The 19,050-nt window shown below is 36.9% G+C and overlaps 1 protein-coding gene across 1 annotated transcript in view; it reads right to left on the bottom strand.

Annotated features, from left to right (window-relative positions):
- Positions 1-19,050, bottom strand: part of pde4bb (phosphodiesterase 4B, cAMP-specific b) — a 74,163-nt gene that overhangs the window by 43,507 nt on the left and 11,606 nt on the right. The window contains exons 2-3 of the mRNA XM_016283658.1: positions 15,152-15,277; positions 7,609-7,829 (exon numbers count right to left, since the gene is read on the bottom strand). Coding sequence (XP_016139144.1) covers positions 7,609-7,829; positions 15,152-15,193 — 263 coding nt within the window. The 5' untranslated portion in view covers positions 15,194-15,277. The remainder of the gene's footprint in view (positions 1-7,608; positions 7,830-15,151; positions 15,278-19,050) is intronic.

A 19,050-nucleotide genomic window follows, 5' to 3' on the forward strand; every position in this document is an offset into this window, starting at 1 on the left:
AGTGTGGTCCGCGAACTTCAGGAGCTTGACAGAGGGGTCTTTTGAAGTGCAGTCATTCGTGTAGAGGGAGAAAAGCAGTATGGAGAGAACACAACCCTGAGGGGCGCCAATGCTGATGGTGATAGTCCTGGATGTGAGTTTGCCCAGCCTCACTAGCAGCTGCCTGTCTGTCAGGAAGCTGGTGATCCACTGACAGATGGAGGAGGGCACAGAGAGCTGTGTGAGTTTGTCTAAGAGAAGGTCAGGCATGATGGTATTGAAGGCCGAACTGAAGTCCACAAATAGGATCCTTGCGTAATTCCCAGGTCTGTCGAGGTGTTGCAGGATGTAATGCAGTCCCATGTTGACTGCATCGTTCACAGACCTGTTTGCTCTGTAGGCAAACTGAAGAGGATCCAGCAAGGGTCCAGTGATATCCTTAAGGTAGGCCAGGACCAGTCGCTCAAATGACTTCATGACCACAGACTTGAGAGCGACAGGTCTGTAGTCATTAAGTTCAGTGATTTCGGGCTTTTTGGGGACCGGAATGATGGTGGAGCCTTTGAAGCAGCAGGGAACTTCACATAGCTCCAGAGATCTGTTGATGATCTGTGTGAAGATGGGGGCCAGTTGGTCAGCACAGACTGTCAGCATGTAGGACAGAATGTTGCTCAAACAACCTAAATAGGCTGAGCCTTACCTTTGTTCATTGTAATATTACTCTAGCTAAGTGTACATGAGAAACCATGGCATGACCACAGCTACTATTAGAGAAAGTAATATTGGTCGGCTTATATCAATAGCAGTGGTCATGACCTCTGACTATAGGGAAATATTGCTTTGATTCAAGTGTATGTAGGTCGATAAGGACTAGATAAAGTACTTTTCTAATGATCAAGACCACTGAGTTTGTGACCATGAGATCCACATACATGGCAGGCATGAGACTCTGAACTAATACAATCAAAAGTAAAGAGTGCAATAGGGTAATCAAATATCTCAAAAATTATTATAATTATCAATGATCAATGATCAACTGGCATTGCAGCTCAAAATCTAAAGCCATTATAAAGCCATTATAATTTGTAAGATTTTAACTGAAATTGAATTACCGAAAAGACTGAACAAAGTTGGGTGAGCCTTACAAAACATTTCACATGATAGTAAACATTATGGCCATATCTGGCAGTTTTCTATTGAGTAACTGAGTATGGAAATAAATGCCTTTTCTGAAAAAATGACAAAATTGGAAATAGGTTGCATCCTTGCGTGCTTAAATGTATCATTAACATATGTGCTAATATTTTATTGCTTAGGTATTATAAAAGTGTCTACTAATCCATTGTCTGTTTTGGGTTGACATAATGAACAGAAAGAATGTAAAACAACTATTAAAGAAAGCACACTGAGAAGGCATCTCAGCTGACAGAAAAACAGGCCACCGAGTCACACGGTTAAGAGGAACTGGGGGAAATGACATTGGGCGTTGTGCCAGAGGGTTGCGAAGGGTGTCTGACGACATTCATAATGGAATAAAAAGCTGTCAAAGCCCTTGGTAGAAGAGCCTAGCAACTATCACCTCCTCTTACATGTGTGTGTGTGTGTGTGTGTGGTAATAGGCTGGTTTTGCAAGAGTCTAGTTACTGGTGAAAATGCAGCATCATCATAAGTGGCATCTGGAGGGCAGAAACTCTACAGGGAATTTGAGAAAACAACAGTGTTTTTTTAATTTTTTATACGTTTTCTGAAAATGTGAATAGTGCCTGCCCAAGAAAAACTCACCAATGTGCTGCTGTGATGTTGTTGATGGTTGCTATGGTGTTCAGTGTAATTGCTAGGATGTTGCTAGGGTGATCTGGGTGATTGCTTATTGGTCGAAGTTTACGTTTTTGAAGTTAAAAGGCCTCAGTAGAGTTGTGGAAGTTCTAAAAATCCCATAAATTTTCCCCATAGAGAATTTCTTTTTGAACAATAATGCATTAAATCTCTAAAAACAGGCCTACTATACTATATAAGGTTGTTAAACAATGATAAATACTTCTGTAGAAATTCTTCTGCTCATCAAGGCTGCATTTATTTGATCAAAAGTACGGTAAAAAGCGTAATACTTTGAAATATTATTACAATTAAAACAAAATTGTAATATACAGTATTTTGAAATGCAATTTATTCCTGTGATGCAAAGCTGAATTTTCAGCATCATTACTCCAGTCTTCAGTGTCACATGATCCTTCAGATCCCTCATATTTTTGTGGAAACTGTAATACATCATACATTTATTATTCAGGATTTTTTGATGAATAGAAAGTTCAAAAGAACAGTATTTATTTGAAATCTAACATAAATCTCTTCACTGTAACCTGTATTAAAAACAATTTAATACATCCTTTGCCAAATAAAAGTATTTATTTCTTTACTGCCTCCAAACTTTTTTAATTCATTTTTATAATTCAACTTTTTGCTTCCTAGACCTTTTAATTATTGCCTTTAAGTAAATTCAATACAATACAATACAATATTTATTTATAAAGTACATTTAAAAACAACTTTTGCTTCAAATCAAAGTGAATGATGTTTTGACTTCAAATGTAATGATGTAATTCCTCTCTGGGATCCAAAACTGCAGGAAAAAGTAATAGCAGACCAGCAAACGAAACCACACACTTTGAGGTATCATTCGTGTCTAAAGGTACGAATCCACTTAAGTGTAATACATCAATTTGGTCACATTTTATTTTAAGGTCCATTATTAACTAACAATTAACTATGACTTTTGCCTCAATAAACTCCTAATTTGCTGCTTTTTAATAGTTAGTAATGTATGTATGTTATGTTCAGTATGTTAGGTATGTCGGTGCCGATAGCCTAGTCTAGTGGTTAGTGAGTCGGCATATAGCACAACTGTGCTCATGGCGACACAAGTTCGCTTTCCATCTCTAGGTCCTTTGCCAATCCCGCCCAATGCTCACTATTAACTAGGTGCTTATTTGCATAATAACATATTGGCTGTTTATTAGTACTTATAAAGCACATATTCTGCATGACCATATTCTACATCCCTAATCCTACCCATTACCTAAACTTAACAACTACCTTACTAACTAACTATTAATAAGCAGCAAATTAGGAGTTTATTGAGGCAAAAGTCATAGTTAATTGTTAGTTAATAATGGACCTTAAAATAAAATGTGACCAAACTCACAGTAAGACTCAATTAAAGCAAAGATCCAGCCAGACAAGGTTGCAAACACTGAGTCTTACCAGGTATGAGACACAGCCACAGTGAAGCGTCTGCGTTGGCGGACTGTTTTATTCACCACCAGCTTTCTGAACATGCCTGGGCAGGTTTGGGGCGCGTTTCTTGCACCAGCTGTGAGTTCTTTCACATCAGACTGACAGCCCGTGTCCAAACCGATCTCCATCCTCTGACTGACAGGGCAAATGTCAGCATCTTGTTTTAAATCCATGAGGAAGTGTCATATGCAGAGGTTTGTTAAAGCCTTGAATCCCGCGGTTTGGCTGTAGAAGTGTGAGTTGAGGTGCTGTGTAGGCCGGACTCTGTTTCACACTCATTCTCTGTCACTATCTGCTTCAGTCCTGCCCTTTCCCCTCTATCCTCCCCTCTTGCCTACTTGTCAGGCCTCTGCCCGGCACACCCTCCCCTCCCAAGAGTCGCCTTGCTGGAATGTTCTTGGAGTTTCTACTTGGCCCAGTTTAGATGGAGTCTGAACCTGATACAGATAGACAGGTGCGGATGGAGAGGCAGTGTTAAGAGATACACTTGGTATAAACAGCAGTGTGTCTTGACAGACAACGTCTGATCTATTCAACCAAATCAGGTGTAAATGGGAACAACGTGAACTGGACACATTTATATACACCGATGAGCCATTACATTATGACCACTTATCTAATAACCTGTAGGACCTCCTTTAGCCCACAAAACAGTGGCCACACGGTGAGGCATTTATTTGATGAGGTGCCGATAGTCTCCTGCGGTATCTGGTACCATAATGTCAACAGCAGGTCCTCCAGTTCCCATACATTGCAGGGTGGTGGTGATGTAATGCAAACACACTTTTCCAGTGCGTTCATCTCAGGTGAATTTGGAGGCCAAGACATTAACAGAAATTCACCATCATCTTACTTAAACCACTCCTTGATGATTTCAGCAGTGTGGCATGGCACATTATCTTGCTGGTAACGGCCATCACTGGCAGGGAACACAGCTGCTATGAATAGGTGCTCTTGGTCTGCAGTGATGTTCAGATACCTGACAGCCGTCAGGGGTTGTGCTATTGGGATAATGGGGTCTAAAGTGTTCCAAGAAAACATCACCCACAGCATAACACCGCCGCTGCCCAACAGTGCATCCAGGTGCCATAGCCTCTGTTGGTAATCGGCAGGTGTGCCTCACACGTCCTGAAAAGTAAAGCTGCGGGCTCTTTGATCGCCCCCTGGTGGCTGGCTGCAGTACAGGTCAAAAACCCCACTCTCTATGTAAACGAATGGGCCTTGAGTCAAAATAAAAAAATAAATTACGCTTCCAATACAATTTTCCAAAAGATGGTTTTGGTCATTTAAGGTAGTTGTTATCATGCTGATATATGTTCAATTGTTCGTTTTTGTGATAAGTTTGATTTTAGATAGTAATTTGATGCTATATAAACGGGGCGTGTCGTTATGGTTGATTGGGTCTGCGGGAGTTTGATACCGCGGCTCCACCTCACGACAATACGGCACAGACTCGGGCTCCAAATGACATAATTTACTCAAGATGGCAGCGGCCATACTGAGATGCTTTGGCTTCACTTTTCTACAGTGGAAGGAATAGGAGACGCGTCGTCCATCTTTTTTTACAGTCTATGTTAATCGACATATCCATACTCAGCAGTCAACATGATGCACCAGGAATCTTGAATCATCAGACCAGGCCACTTTTTCTTCCAATCATCCACAGTCCAGTCTCAATAATCTTCAGCTCATTTCATGCGCTGTTGGTGATTCAATGCACTGTGAACAATGTGTGACAGTCTCTGCTCCCCTCTGGCATCAATGAGCTGCGGACGACACACGGCTGGATGATGGCTCATCATTTTGGCCATCCGTGCACCCCTTTTGTACGGTGGCCCAGTAGTGTTGTGCACAACAAAATTAAAAAACAAATAAACATAAGCTCACAACACAACGAAATAAAAAAACAAACAAACATAAGCTCACAACACAACGAAATAAAAAAACAAACAAACATAAGCTCACAACACAACGAAATTAAAAAAGCAAACATAAGCTCACAACACAATGAAATAAAAAAAACTAAAAACAAACATAAGCTCACAACACAACGAAATAAAAAAACAAACAAACATAAGCTCACAACACAACGAAATTAAAAAACAAACAAACATAAGCTCACAACACAACGAAATAAAAAAAGCAAACATAAGCTCACAGCAAAATAAAAAAGTAAACATAAGCTCACAACACAATGAAATAAAAAAAAGCAAACATAAGCTCACAACACAACGAAATTAAGCCACAACACAACGGAAATGCTCCCGACCCCTAGGGGGCAGTTGGTCTACAGAAAAGGCAATTGTGCGCAAGAGCAGAGCTAAACTGTCCAAATCGAAAATAATATTGATTTATTTTCTGCTCAATTCATGAATCGATACATTAAGATTACCAGGATATCAAAACATTCAGTAAAAACATGTTGTTCATTTAAAAATCGATTACACACATTAAGATCAATCACTTATATTGAGAATTTCTTGAGGAAATATCATTGTTTAATTGTCAACACTGCTCCCTAGCGGTCAGGAGCATTTCCGTTGTGTTGTGAGCTTATGTTTGCTTTTTAATTTTGTTGTGTTGTGAGCTTATGTTTGTTTTTTGTTTTTTGATTTTGATTTGTTGTGAGCTTATGTTTGCTTTTTTAATTGCGTTGTGTTGTGAGCTTATGTTTCCTTTTTTAATTTTGTTGTGTTGTGCACTACTGGGCCACCGTACTTTTGATACGTACTCACTACAGCGGCGATGTTTCAGAGACTCCAGTTCTGAGGCACCGTGCCATCACAATTTGTCCTTTATAAATCAGCAGCTTTTCCTATTCTGACCTTGAACGCTCCACTGACCGAAAGCTGGTCCTCGAGTGGTATATATACCGCTCTGTGAACTGCACCTGCGGCACCATTCAGTTGCCAGATGTGCTCATTGTTTTTTTACCCCACTGACAGATATTTGTAGCAAGAAGATTTCATATTTTTCAGTTGCGTCTCTAGCAAATGTATCTTGATTCAAGGATGTTTAAATATTTGTATTGGAAAACAAAAAAATTACTGAGGAAAATATTCAGTTTTTGCAGTGCATGCAACATTTAATGCAATGACTTTATGATATGAACTTGCGACCTTCTTCCGATTTAAGGCCTTTTAAGTCCTTAATTTATAGAAGGAATAATTAAGACTTTTTAAGACCTGCAAAACCCCCAAAATAATGTGTAACCCACAAAAATGAAATCTGTCATTCAAAACACATTTTATTTACATGAGAAAATTAATCGATTTACTGTAAATTGATTATGAATAGATGTTCCTATGCTCAAAACAAGCATACATTTTCAGTGTTACTATGAACCTCTTATGGCCAGATTTATTAACAGATTGAGCATGCGCAAACCGCCTTTTGGCGTTAAAATAGTACGGTCAGGATTTACTAAAGATGCGCAGTGAAGAATTAGCACTGAAAAGGCGTGGACACAATTGTTTTTGCACCTGACATTATTGAATATGCATTTGTAGGAGTTTCCCTTTGAGACGTAAAATTTATGGGAGGAGACATTAAAATATATCACGCAACGCAATTTACTAACATTTGCGCTCATCAAATCACTGGTATTTGCGCCATTATTTAATGCCCAAAAACATTTCTTAAACTATTTCGCACTTGAAATGGCTGCAATTGTTGCTAGGAAGAGGCACCGCAGAGAACAAAGAGCACATGGTAGAAGGGATTTTTTCCACACATATTAATTTATTTGGAATGCCAGAAGAACACATGAAATCCAAACATATCCTTATGCTAATTTGCGCTGCGCTTGGTAGATTGCGTTGGTCATTATGGAAATGAGATGTTGTGTCTGTGTACTTTTGCGTGTTGTCAGTAAATCACCCGCAGAAATTTCCATGCCCATCGGGATTGTTTTGGAATTGCACTCTTGCGCTAATTTGCCCTGTTTAGTAAAACTGACCTTTAGTCGGTTAGCGCAGTGTCATTCGAAATTGAGATCAAAATTCTATAAAAAATAACTATTTGGCATTCGACATCATTATAGGTTCCAAAAAGTGAATAATCTATTCTGTATCTAAGACTCAGGAAGTGATATTTTGGGTTCTCTTTCAGTTGGTCACTCTCGACGTCACTGAGATCCCAATTCGTCGGTCATTACCGACGTGACGTCTCCGTTCCCTCCTTCAGGGAACAAGGGTTACATACGAAGCCGAGATGATTTCATTGGTCAAACAAATTATAAAGCACTTAAAAGTTGAACCTTGAATCATCTTTGAACGTTTATGTGCTGACACAGTATTCTGGTGTTGTGTTTGTTAGATTTAACACTGAACTCACCTATCAGGTGGCACTGGTGTGATATCTATACGCGGTGGAGTAATGAAGCCCAGTGACGTGGGTCTGGAAACGTGATCTTCTTGAGGACTGCGGGCCCTCTCTGCCTGTCTCCATGACAATGGCGGCAACACAAGGGTTCCTGAGAGGCGTCTGGGGCCTCGCCAGAGATCCACACCCAACGTAGCTCCTGAAGACGTACATGCTGAGAGGTCCTTGCTTTCCTAACATCATAAAAACAGAGCAGAAATGTTGTAGCTGTCCACTATACAGCATCGCCTGCATACAGTATGATCACGCACAATCAATGAACTCATCAGGAAATGAATACATAAATAAACAAATGAAATAATGTATGCAATAATTATGCAGTGTGTTCACGCATACACAGTCAATATGAAATCAAAATTGACCCTTTTCATAATAAATCCAGGTTCCAGGTCTTAATTTTAAATTATTTATTAGGGTTTGTCATACCAAAGAACAAAATATTTCATCAAATTTTAATAACGTGCTTGGCTTCTGAATGATCAACTACCCTTCCCCTAATACATATACGATCCAATTAATTCCTGATGGATAAAATTAAGTCCCATTTTACATTATTTCCTCTTGTTGAATATCCAGTTTCACACAAAATAGAACAGATAAACCCAAGAAGTCTCTTAAGTTCACCAAAGCTGCATCTATTTGAACAAAAACACAGTAAAAACAGTAATATTGTGAAATATTACTATTCCTGTGATGCAAAGCTGAATTTTCAGCATCATTACTCCAGTCTTCAGTGTCACATGATCCTTCAAAAATCATTCTAATATGCTGATTTGCTACTCGGTTATTATCAGTTATTATTGGTGCTCAAATATTAATAATAGTTCTTATTATTATCATGATGAAAACAGATTTTGCTACTTAATATTTTGTGAAAACTGACTCTTTGATGAATACAAAGTTGAAAACAACAGTATTTATTTGAAATAGAAAACTTTTGAATGCCTTTACTGTCACTTTTGATCAATTTAATGTATCCGTGTCAAATATTATTTAAAAAAAATCGTACGTACCCCAAACTTTTGAATGGTAGCGTTAAATATTAGATATCAGCATATTAGAATGATTTCTGAAGGATCATATGACACTGAAGACTGGAGTAATGATGAATTTGTTATGAAGAAGCAGGAAATTGTTGAATCGTGCATCATTTGTTTCATCATTTTCATGAAAAAGAAAATTTTGCACTCTCTTCGAAATTTGTTTATTACACATAAAAATACAAACACACAAGTGTGGGAAACTGTACTGGACTTTGTCAATCAGCTCAGCCCATAAACTGTTTGTTCAGGTTGATGTCAGTGAAGCTTTGGGTGATATATGGCACTCTAGGCCAGGGAGTGAGCCTCTCATTTACGCCACGTGACTGATGTAGAGCCCTGTTCAGTTTCTACTGCTCCAGCATGCTGACTCTATCTCCTGACAGTTCTTTATAGATACAGAGTGTTTAACGGCTTTATTGCAGCGTGATTGCATATCACTGTCAGTGGAGACGCTGGACAACATCCTTTCTTAACAGCCTATAGCAGAAGACTGAATATATCACCTTGTAATATGTTTATAGCTCAATCAGAATTGCCCAGAAGAGAGGAGTGTTACCAGGAATTCCTCGAGCACGGCCTGTAGATTGGGATAGCTAACTGATGAGAATCCAGATATTGAGTAGGGAGAGAGAAAACAGCTACTGCTTCTGTATGACTGGTCAGCGTGAGTTTAGGATTGACTATAATTCTGGGAAATGTATTGACACTTTGATGGAGGGCTGTATCAGAAAGCAACGGCAGTAATTGGGTGAATCTCATGAAACCAGTCTAGAACAAGTCTGGGTCATATTTCATCCCAAAGCCAGAGGAAACAAATAAAAACATTTGATTTTACAAGAAGAAAACTCTATTACAGGACCATTAAAGGGTTAGTTCACCCAAAAATGAAAATTAGCCCATAAATTACTCACCCTCAAGTCATCCTAGCTGTATATGACTTTCTTCTTTCAGACGAATCCAGTCGGAGTTATATTAAAAATGGTCTTTGATCTTCCAAGCTGTTTCATGGCACTCAGCGGGTGTTGCATCAGTCCAAAAGAAGTTACATAAAAAGCGCCCATCCATAAAAAAAAAGTGTCTCACACAGCTCCGGGAGATAAACAAAAGCCTCCTGTAGCAAATCGATGCATTTTTGTAAGAAAAATATCCATATTTAAAACTTAATAATCACTTTAATGTAGCTTGCACCAACAGTTGTACACATAAGCAGTTCCGGGTGCATGACGTAAGACGTCAGCATTGCGCACGCGCCGCTCAGAAGTGATGAACGTGGAAGCGCAGGGGAGAGATCAAAACAAAACAACGGTAGAAGTACAAAACGAGGATTTGTAAAGAAGAATGTCAGAGGATTTCGATATAAGCCAAGAGGAGACTGGTTTTCCTTTGATAAAGTAAGGAAACTTTGCTTCCTTTGCTCCTGTAAACAAACGTTGGTTTTCACGAGACTCACCGGCGTATGCGCAACGCTGACCTCATACGTCATGCTCCCGGATCTGCTGCTGTGTACAACTGCTGGCGCAAGCTACATTAAAGTGATTATTACATTTTGAATATGGATATTTTTCTTACAAAAACGCATCGATTCGCTACAGGAGGCCTTTGTTCACCACCCCGGAGCCGTGTGAGACACTTTTTTTTTATGGATGGGCGCTTTTTATTTAAGTTCTTTTGGAATGATGCATGCAACACCCGCTGAGTGGCATTAAACAGCTTGAAAGATCAAAGACAATTTTTTATATAACTCCGACTGGATTCGTCTGAAAGAAGAAAGTCATATACACCTAGGATGACTTGAGGGTGAGTAATTTATGGCCTAATTTTCATTTTTGGTTGAACTAACTAACCCTTTAAGGGACGTTTTCATTCAAAATTCTCATTACTGTAATGCGTCTGGATTTTTAACATGTTTTAGTTTACAGTATTTTTTTATTTAATGGTCAGTAACTAAAATGTTTTTATTTTATTATACATATTATGTATTATTTAAATTCGAAAGTATTTATACATAATGGTAATATTTATTGTACTAGAATTTTATTATACAAATTATTATACCCATTTAAGGTAAAAACGGTACACTCAAACTCAGGCTCCACTCCTGGCTAAGAAAGTCTCAGTAAGTAATCAGACGCACTTGTTCTGGAGAAGGATTTCAATGAAGAGGGTTACAGAGGGCTGCTGCCACAGACTGAGCAGGGATTCAGAGGTGGATGTTAATCATAGGCAGGAGAGGTGAGTGTTGAGCGTTCATTGAGTGCTAGTGAAGAAAGGTGAGAGCTTATTGACAGACAATCAATATCAGCCTCATTATTTCACTTCATTGTGCATGTGTACTTGCAAATAGACTATTGAAGAAGTGAAGGTACTGTTCTTCTAAGTACAGGAACCTAATCCAGAACTTTGAGGGTGTTTTATGACTTTGCCAACTCAATCAAACAATGTCTCAGACCAGACTTTTATTACTTTTCAAAGACAAAAAACACAAAAAAACGTTTACACAAACACTTTCACTGCTGCTTCCGCCCAACTAAAGCACCACCAATCATTATTCAGACAAACTGCTCGTTCCGTGTCAAAATCATGCCTTTGGTTGAGACAGAAGATTCAGGTTGTTTAAACAAACAGAGCAATGTCTTGAAAGTGTCACTAAGCGACAGTGTTTTCACTCTTCTGAGAAATCAATATACAGCTGTCTCAATAAATTCAACACAAAATGAAAACTGAAAAAATGAAAAACATTTTGTATAGATCTTTTCATAATACACATTGCTTCAAAGCAGCTTTAAAGAAAATCATGATGTTAATGATTATAATATCTTCATACCATCTAGTCGCATTTAGAGCCAGACAATAATATGATTTAAATTTTGCGACAATACAAGCAGTCAATCAGTTGAGATTTGCTATATTGTGTATACAGTCTTTTACCGTTAAATTCACAGTCATTTTTTACAGTGTATATATATATATATATATATATAGTGGCATCACATTACATGAGTGTTCTATATTGATCTGGATAAAGTTGAATATCATTTTTATTCCATTTTAAATATACAAGTTGCTCAATAATACAGTTTACCTTTAGTGATGATATAAACAATCATGCAGCCAAGATTGGCTATATAGCATATAAGAAATATAAGAAAGCTGCGCTTTCTATGAGTACACGTATGTATGGTAGGATGTACATTCTCTCTCTCTCTTACTTTTAATATATCACTGGACGATCATATATTTTACAGTTTTTGACAATATAACTATCAAGCAGTGTTCTCTATCAAGAGATTTGCTTTATAGTACATACTGCTTAAAATGAATGTACTGAATGCATCTGGTTAAGGGTGGATATACTTCTAGTAGTTCTATAACTGTTTCTGATAATTAATTTGTTAATTAGTTTAAGTTATTAATTTGATATTTGGTGATACTGAGAATAGACCTTAGTCATGGTAGTGCCATATTTCATTTCTGACCAGAATGAAAACAAGGCTGTGAGGGACAGAAATACAGTGTGTTGAATGGATTTTACTCAGGGCTGGACTGGGACGAAAAAAAAAGAAAAATCGGCCCTGGTATTTTTTTCATTCAAACAGCCCATCACTACGATCAGAATATGTCCAGTCAGACAGCACCCATATATATATATATACACACTGCCATTCAAAATACACACACACACATAACATAACATAGAGAATACCAGGTACATAATAACATTGTGTTTGTTTATATGAGTGTATATATACTGTGTATACACGTTTAAGTGGACCAGTGTACTCACTCGCTCTTGACTTATAACTGTTTGAGGAAACTAACCAGTAATTTCCCAGGGAACACACATACTGGTAAAAAAAAATTTATAGCCTGAATGCACTGTAAGTCGCTTTGGATAAAAGCATCTGCTAAATGCATACATTTATTTTATTTATTTATTTATAAAAAATTTAGTTAAGGTTATCTACAAAAACTAGACATGCACCAATCATGATTTTTCATATTTTTCATGGATGATTCCAATTGTCAGCAAGTGGGCTGATTCTAAAACCAACTGCTGATTTTTTTTTAAAGCTGCAGTCCGTAAGTTTTGCCTCTTTGTTTTTTTGCATTAAACTATTTTCAATGACATTGGTTTATCTTAGCTAGCCAGGCTAGTCAACCTTACCTCAAATTTAAGCAGCTAGTCAATTGTAGTTAGTTAGCTAGATAACTTAGGTAGTTTATCTTACCTAACGTTATTACAGGTATGGAGGAAAACATGTTTTTTTGCTCTGTGTTAAATGTGTCGTATGCGGTTTTGAAAATATGTTTAAAGGTGTCTGTTTAGTCGAAAAGTCTATAGGGCATTGGCCACTTTAAATTTCTTTAAATTGAATCATTCACTTTACCAATTTGTTAAAAATGGTTGAATCAATGTAACATTTTTGATTGTGCTGATATTTAGGAAAAACAGCACTTGTGTGATATTGCTTAACTATATTATATGTTGTAAATATAAAGAACAAAAACTAAATTTCAATTTTGGAACCCTTTTTACTAATTTTAGTGGCATTTGTACCCCAAGCCCCCATTAATTTCCAATTTCCACAGTGGACTATATGACCCAACAGTCAGTTGGGTTGCATTTGGAACATTTCTTGCTTTTTAATTATTTTTTTATTGTATAATATGCAGTATAATTACTGTATAGTGCCTTACAATATATTCAAAGACTTGCTGGCTTGAAAAAAATCCAACAACAAATAGACTAATATCGCTGAGAAAAATTGTTACATTAAGATTTTAGGGTTAACTGCCATCATTGCATATACAGTTTGTTAATAATGTCAGCCTATTCTTTGTAATAGATTTTTTCAAGCTTGTTAAAGTTGGTCAGATGATGACAGTGAATCAAACAGTGCCATAACAATGTCTCATTGGCACTGAGATCAGAAGTCTGACTGGATCGCTGTATGGCTTTGTGTTCCTGAGCCACAGCAGATGGCTCTGCCTTACAGATCTCTGTCCAGCTGAAACACTCAACGTTCTCCAAACATTGGTTTTTAACCAACTAAGGCATGGAAGTACTATACTGTATGTTTCCCTGCATGCTTCTAAAAACATTATTTTTGGTCCATCCATAAATCATTTTTAAAAGATGTCTTGTTTGGTTTTAGCTTATTGTAAGGATGGTGTTTCATATGGTAAGATGTTTGCAAATGCAAAAACAATTTTGTAAATGTATAAACACAACAGAAGTGTACGTAATGACGCAGTGCCATGCTCGAATTTCCAGCGAAAACCTAACAGTACCACTCAAATTAGTAAACGTTATTATAAGCTAACCGTTGTGTATCTCGCTAAAGTAAGGCGATAGTTTTGAACACTGGCTGGTTATGTACTTGCTTAAATATTGATTTCGGATCATTTTTAACCAAAAGAAGTTACGGACTGCAGCTTTAAGCAAGAGACAAGAAAGAATGAAAGAGTACATGAACAAAATTTAGCTTTGTGAAATTATGCTAAAACTGCAAACTAACTCTCTGCCAGTAGGTGGAGCTTTTGGAACAGCTGCAATATAGGTTTTTGTCGATGGTGCATTGCGATTGAGTTAATGCTGTCAATACAGAAGACAAACCAATGTGCCACTGTCTCTGCATGATGGGCCAAAGTATCATCATCTTTTTTCATCATCTGTATCACTGACACAACAATCCAACATCACAAAGCACTATAACTTTTTAAGCTTTACACTACAACCACCTGTCATAGAGTCAATTTGAATAATCCAATCACTTTCCAATGGACAAAATCAAGTTCACCTCAGTTTTTGGAAGTAAAATGGGTAAATGGGTAGAAACATTTCTTTGTTTCTATGCTGACTTACCCTAATCCTAACTAAGAATAAATATTAAGGGGGAAAAATTGTCACACTTCACCTTTAAACGGAAGAGTTTAATTAATATTATGTAAATTAGAATTCAAAGACCGTAAAATGTTAAGTCTAATTTGGTTACAACCAACCGAGTTCAGGTAATTAAAAACATCAAGAAGACAAATGAATGACTGGCCTTTTTTTCAACGACTGTCCTTCTTTCCTCTGTCGAGGTTTTATGGTGCCTGCCATCTTTTCTCACGCCCCTCATAAATAGCTATTAATATTATGTATGTGCATATGTGGGTTTTTGTGTGTGGTTAATTGGTTGTTTATGTTCTTGTACACACACTAGCCTAGAGCTTGGTGATTGTTTTATTTTTCTTTCTCTAGAAATCGAAGAACATAATATTTCAGAGAAAACCTGGCTGCTTCATAGGTGTGAAACATATAAAGGGCAAACTAGGAGAAAAACAAGAAGCGATTTTTTAAACATCTAAATGGCATGGACCTCTGTGTATTGGGGGCAGAATAAAAAAAAATCACTGCATAGCATTATCTTCTATTCATGTTGAAACACAACAGTAAAATGTCTCACATCACTAGGTGTCACTGCCAAGACGCTCCGGCTCTTCCTCATGATCTCTGCTGACAGCTCAAGCTCAGAAGGTTCTTCTGTCTCTCGGGATTCTTCACCGGCATACAAATGAACTTCAGCTGTCAACTGTAGCCAGAGGAAAAAAAATCCATTAGCATACGTTTTCATCAAACCCTCCACCGGGCCAGTTTACTAATTAAAAATCACAATTGTCTCAGTTTTGATGTTAATTTCTTGTGTTCAGTAACATTAGAATGAAGACAGTAAACCAACGAAACATCAAATTATAAACAATTGGTTATACTATATTAGCTCTATAATGTCATACTGCGTTTCATATTGACTTTTCATTCAAAAATGTGAAAATTCAGAGTTTCATTGAATATTGCAAGTTTGTTTAGATTAAAAGATAAATAAATAAATATCAAATTTTTGGAAACAGCAGATACAGCAACTTTATAGTGTAAAATGTATAGATTAATGATGATTAACCCTTTCCCCGTCAATGACAGAATTTTCCGGCTTTACGTGTTTTCATTGTTATACAGTAGGGGGCACTATTACACATCTTCTGAAAGAGTACTGAATCTCTGAAACAAAACATGTTGAAGAAGAAGCAACATATGTAAGCAGATACATACGTAAAAAAATGCAGTCATCGAACATTAAACAGCATAAATCAACACTGCCTAACGCTATCAAGTGAAATTTTGACGCAGGAAGTGGTATAGGATGTGCAAGCTTCGGGGGTTTGATGGAAGCGATCTATTTCATCTCAATTTTCATCATCGCTCTGAATCCGGACACTAGTGGGTAATAGGGGTTGAACGACTTCTGATTTTTTGAAGTCGACTTTTATGTGATGAAGTTGACTAGTCACTGATGACGTCATTAATGAACAAATAAGTCTGGAGCTGAGACTCGAACACCTTGTGCACAGCTATGGCATATGACACAGCGCTGCCCACATGGCTGTTGCTCCTATAACAGCTCATCTTTATCAGTTCTTTTGTCTTTATGTCATTATATTTCTCAGATTTCTGCTCGTTCTAAATCAGATACAGATAAAGTAGCACAGTAAAGATTACATTCATATGAATGCATTAGTGAGAGCGATTGCGTGTGTGAATTAATTCTACCTGGCTAGAATTATCTATCTCTCTACTAGAAGTGAAGCTGTGGGATTTGGTTATTAAGAAATATATACTTGAACTTTTCAGTTTCTAAGCTATTTTATTATCACAGAATAGTGTTGACAATACATTTCTGCGCTGAATGATTCTGTGCGCGTGATGTATGAGCTACTGTCTGTAATGTGTGTGCGTTACAGTGCAGCAGCACATTAGATTAGAACGGCGATTAACTTACCTGTACAATAAGCTGTTTAAAACGTGCATTCTCCTGTCTTGTGGAGCGCTTTCAGAGTATGCATTTATTTGTAATTTTAACTGTTTGGAAACGGAGCGTAAATGTGGAAGTCCTTCAAAGATTTCTTATCCTGTTGCACCCTCTATAGGACCAGCGACTAGTCGACGTCAAGCTTAAAGTGTCATGGCAGAGCATTGAAGTCGACTAGTCGATTAGTCGGTGCAACCCCTAGTGGGTATTAAAAAATATTAACAGTTAGAGCCTGAGGCAATTTAATTCTCAATAATTCTTTATTAAAATGCATAGAGATGGTGTGGAATGGACATGGGAAACTAAATGGAAAACACACACATTTTGTGTTCAACATTTTGACATTGACACCAAACATCTTCTTGTTCATGTGTATGTGTGCACCCGAGATGCACCTGTCCTCATGTTTCAGTAAATTGCTTGTCAATCTTACATCGGTGGAAAGTTCGTTAGTGCTTGGCACAGTTTGAACCATGTCTATACTGTAAGTGAGCAGCTCGATTCAACACCTCAGGATAATAGCACCCATTATAATCAACAGAACAGAGTGTAGAATGCTTTGTTGATTACAAATGGGTATTTATTCTATTTTAAGTTCTTTACTGTTGCACAAATGCAAAAAGACCCACCTATGAATTTGTTTAAACTGTTTTTAAAAAAATCTCTGAGAAACGTGTAAACAACGTAACATTAATCAAATATGTAACTGTCATCTGACAATAAACATAAAATCACACATTGGGTAATTCTGTCACTAAGGGAAAAATAAATCGATTATTGTACCTGCCAAGTATGTTTTAAAATTAAATGACACATTTTAGAAATTACATTTCAAATGTCTTTTTTTTTTCAATGTGCAAATGTTTTGTAAACATTCTAAAACAAGAACAAAAATGTTCTGGGAAAAAAACAATGTTTCATGAATGATTTATTTTTACATTATGTAATGTTATTAAGGACCAGATAACTTTCAATGAACATTCTGTTAACCCTGGAAATGTGGCTATGTGTACAATACAACAAAGGACAGTTTATTTTTAACTAGCTAGTTCATTTAGTCACTTAATATTAAACTATTTTCAATGACATTGGTTTATCTTAGCTAGCCAGGCTAGTCTTACCTCAAATTTAAGCAGCTAGTCAATTGTAGTTAGTTAGCTAGATAACTTAGCTAGTTTATCTTACCTAACGTTATTACAGGTATGGAGGAAAACATGTTTTTTTGCTCTGTGTTAAATGTGTCGTATGCGGTTTTGAAAATATGTTTAAAGGTGTCTGTTTAGTCGAAAAGTCTATAGGGCATTGGTCACTTTAAATTTCTTTAAATTGAATCATTCACTTTACCAATTTGTTAAAAATGGTTGAATCAATGTAACATTTTTGATTGTGCTGATATTTAGGAAAAACAGCACTTGTGTGATATTGCTTAACTATATTATATGTTGTAAATATAAAGAACAAAAACTAAATTTCAATTTTGGAGCCCTTTTTTACTAATTTCAGTGGCATTTGTACCCCAAGCCCCCATTAATTTCCAATTTCCACAGTGGACTATATGACCCAACAGTCAGTTGGGTTGCATTTGGAACATTTCTTGCTTTTTAATTATTTTTTTATTGTATAATATGCAGTATAATTACTGTATAGTGCCTTACAATATATTCAAAGACTTGCTGACTTGAAAAAAATCCAACAACAAATAGACTAATATCGCTGAGAAAAATTGTTACGTTAAGATTTTAGGGTTAACTGCCATCATTGCATATACAGTTTGTTAATAATGTCAGCCTATTCTTTGTAATAGATTTTTTCAAGCTTGTTGAAGTTGGTCAGATGATGACAGTGAATCAAACAGTGCCATAACAATGTCTCATTGGCACTGAGATCAGAAGTCTGACTGGATCGCTGTATGGCTTTGTGTTCCTGAGCCACAGCAGATGGCTCTGTCCCCCGGCCTTACAGATCTCTGTCCAGCTGAAACACTCAACGTTCTCCAAACATCGGTTTTTAACCAACTAAGGCATGGAAATACTATACTGTATGTTTCCCTGCATGCTTCTAAAAACATTATTTTTGGTCCATCCATAAATCATTTTTAAAAGATGTCTTGTTTGGTTTTAGCTTATTGTAAGGATGGTGTTTCATATGGTAAGATGTTTGCAAATGCAAAAACAATTTTGTAAATGTATAAACACAACAGAAGTGTAATTTACCAGCCTAACACACGAATAAACACTGGAGCAAATATTTATAGCTTCTGCCAAGAGAATCTGAACACCATAGAGTTTGATTGGACGCAAAACATTTAACGCCAATAAAAAAAAAACGATAGGGAATGTTTTCTACTCCCTTTTAAAAGTTGATAAGTCTATTTACTTTGCTGTCTTAACTATACACAATTACTGGGTTAGTTGGATTTGATTATGTGGATTTGGCATAGCTTTTTCACTGCTGTTCGTCATGCTATCAGAAGTGAGCTGACTTATTTTTAGTCGCATCCC

Source organism: Sinocyclocheilus grahami, unplaced genomic scaffold (assembly GCF_001515645.1).
Source record: "Sinocyclocheilus grahami isolate Dianchi unplaced genomic scaffold, SAMN03320097.WGS_v1.1 scaffold176.1, whole genome shotgun sequence".
NCBI classification, from domain to species: domain Eukaryota; kingdom Metazoa; phylum Chordata; class Actinopteri; order Cypriniformes; family Cyprinidae; genus Sinocyclocheilus; species Sinocyclocheilus grahami.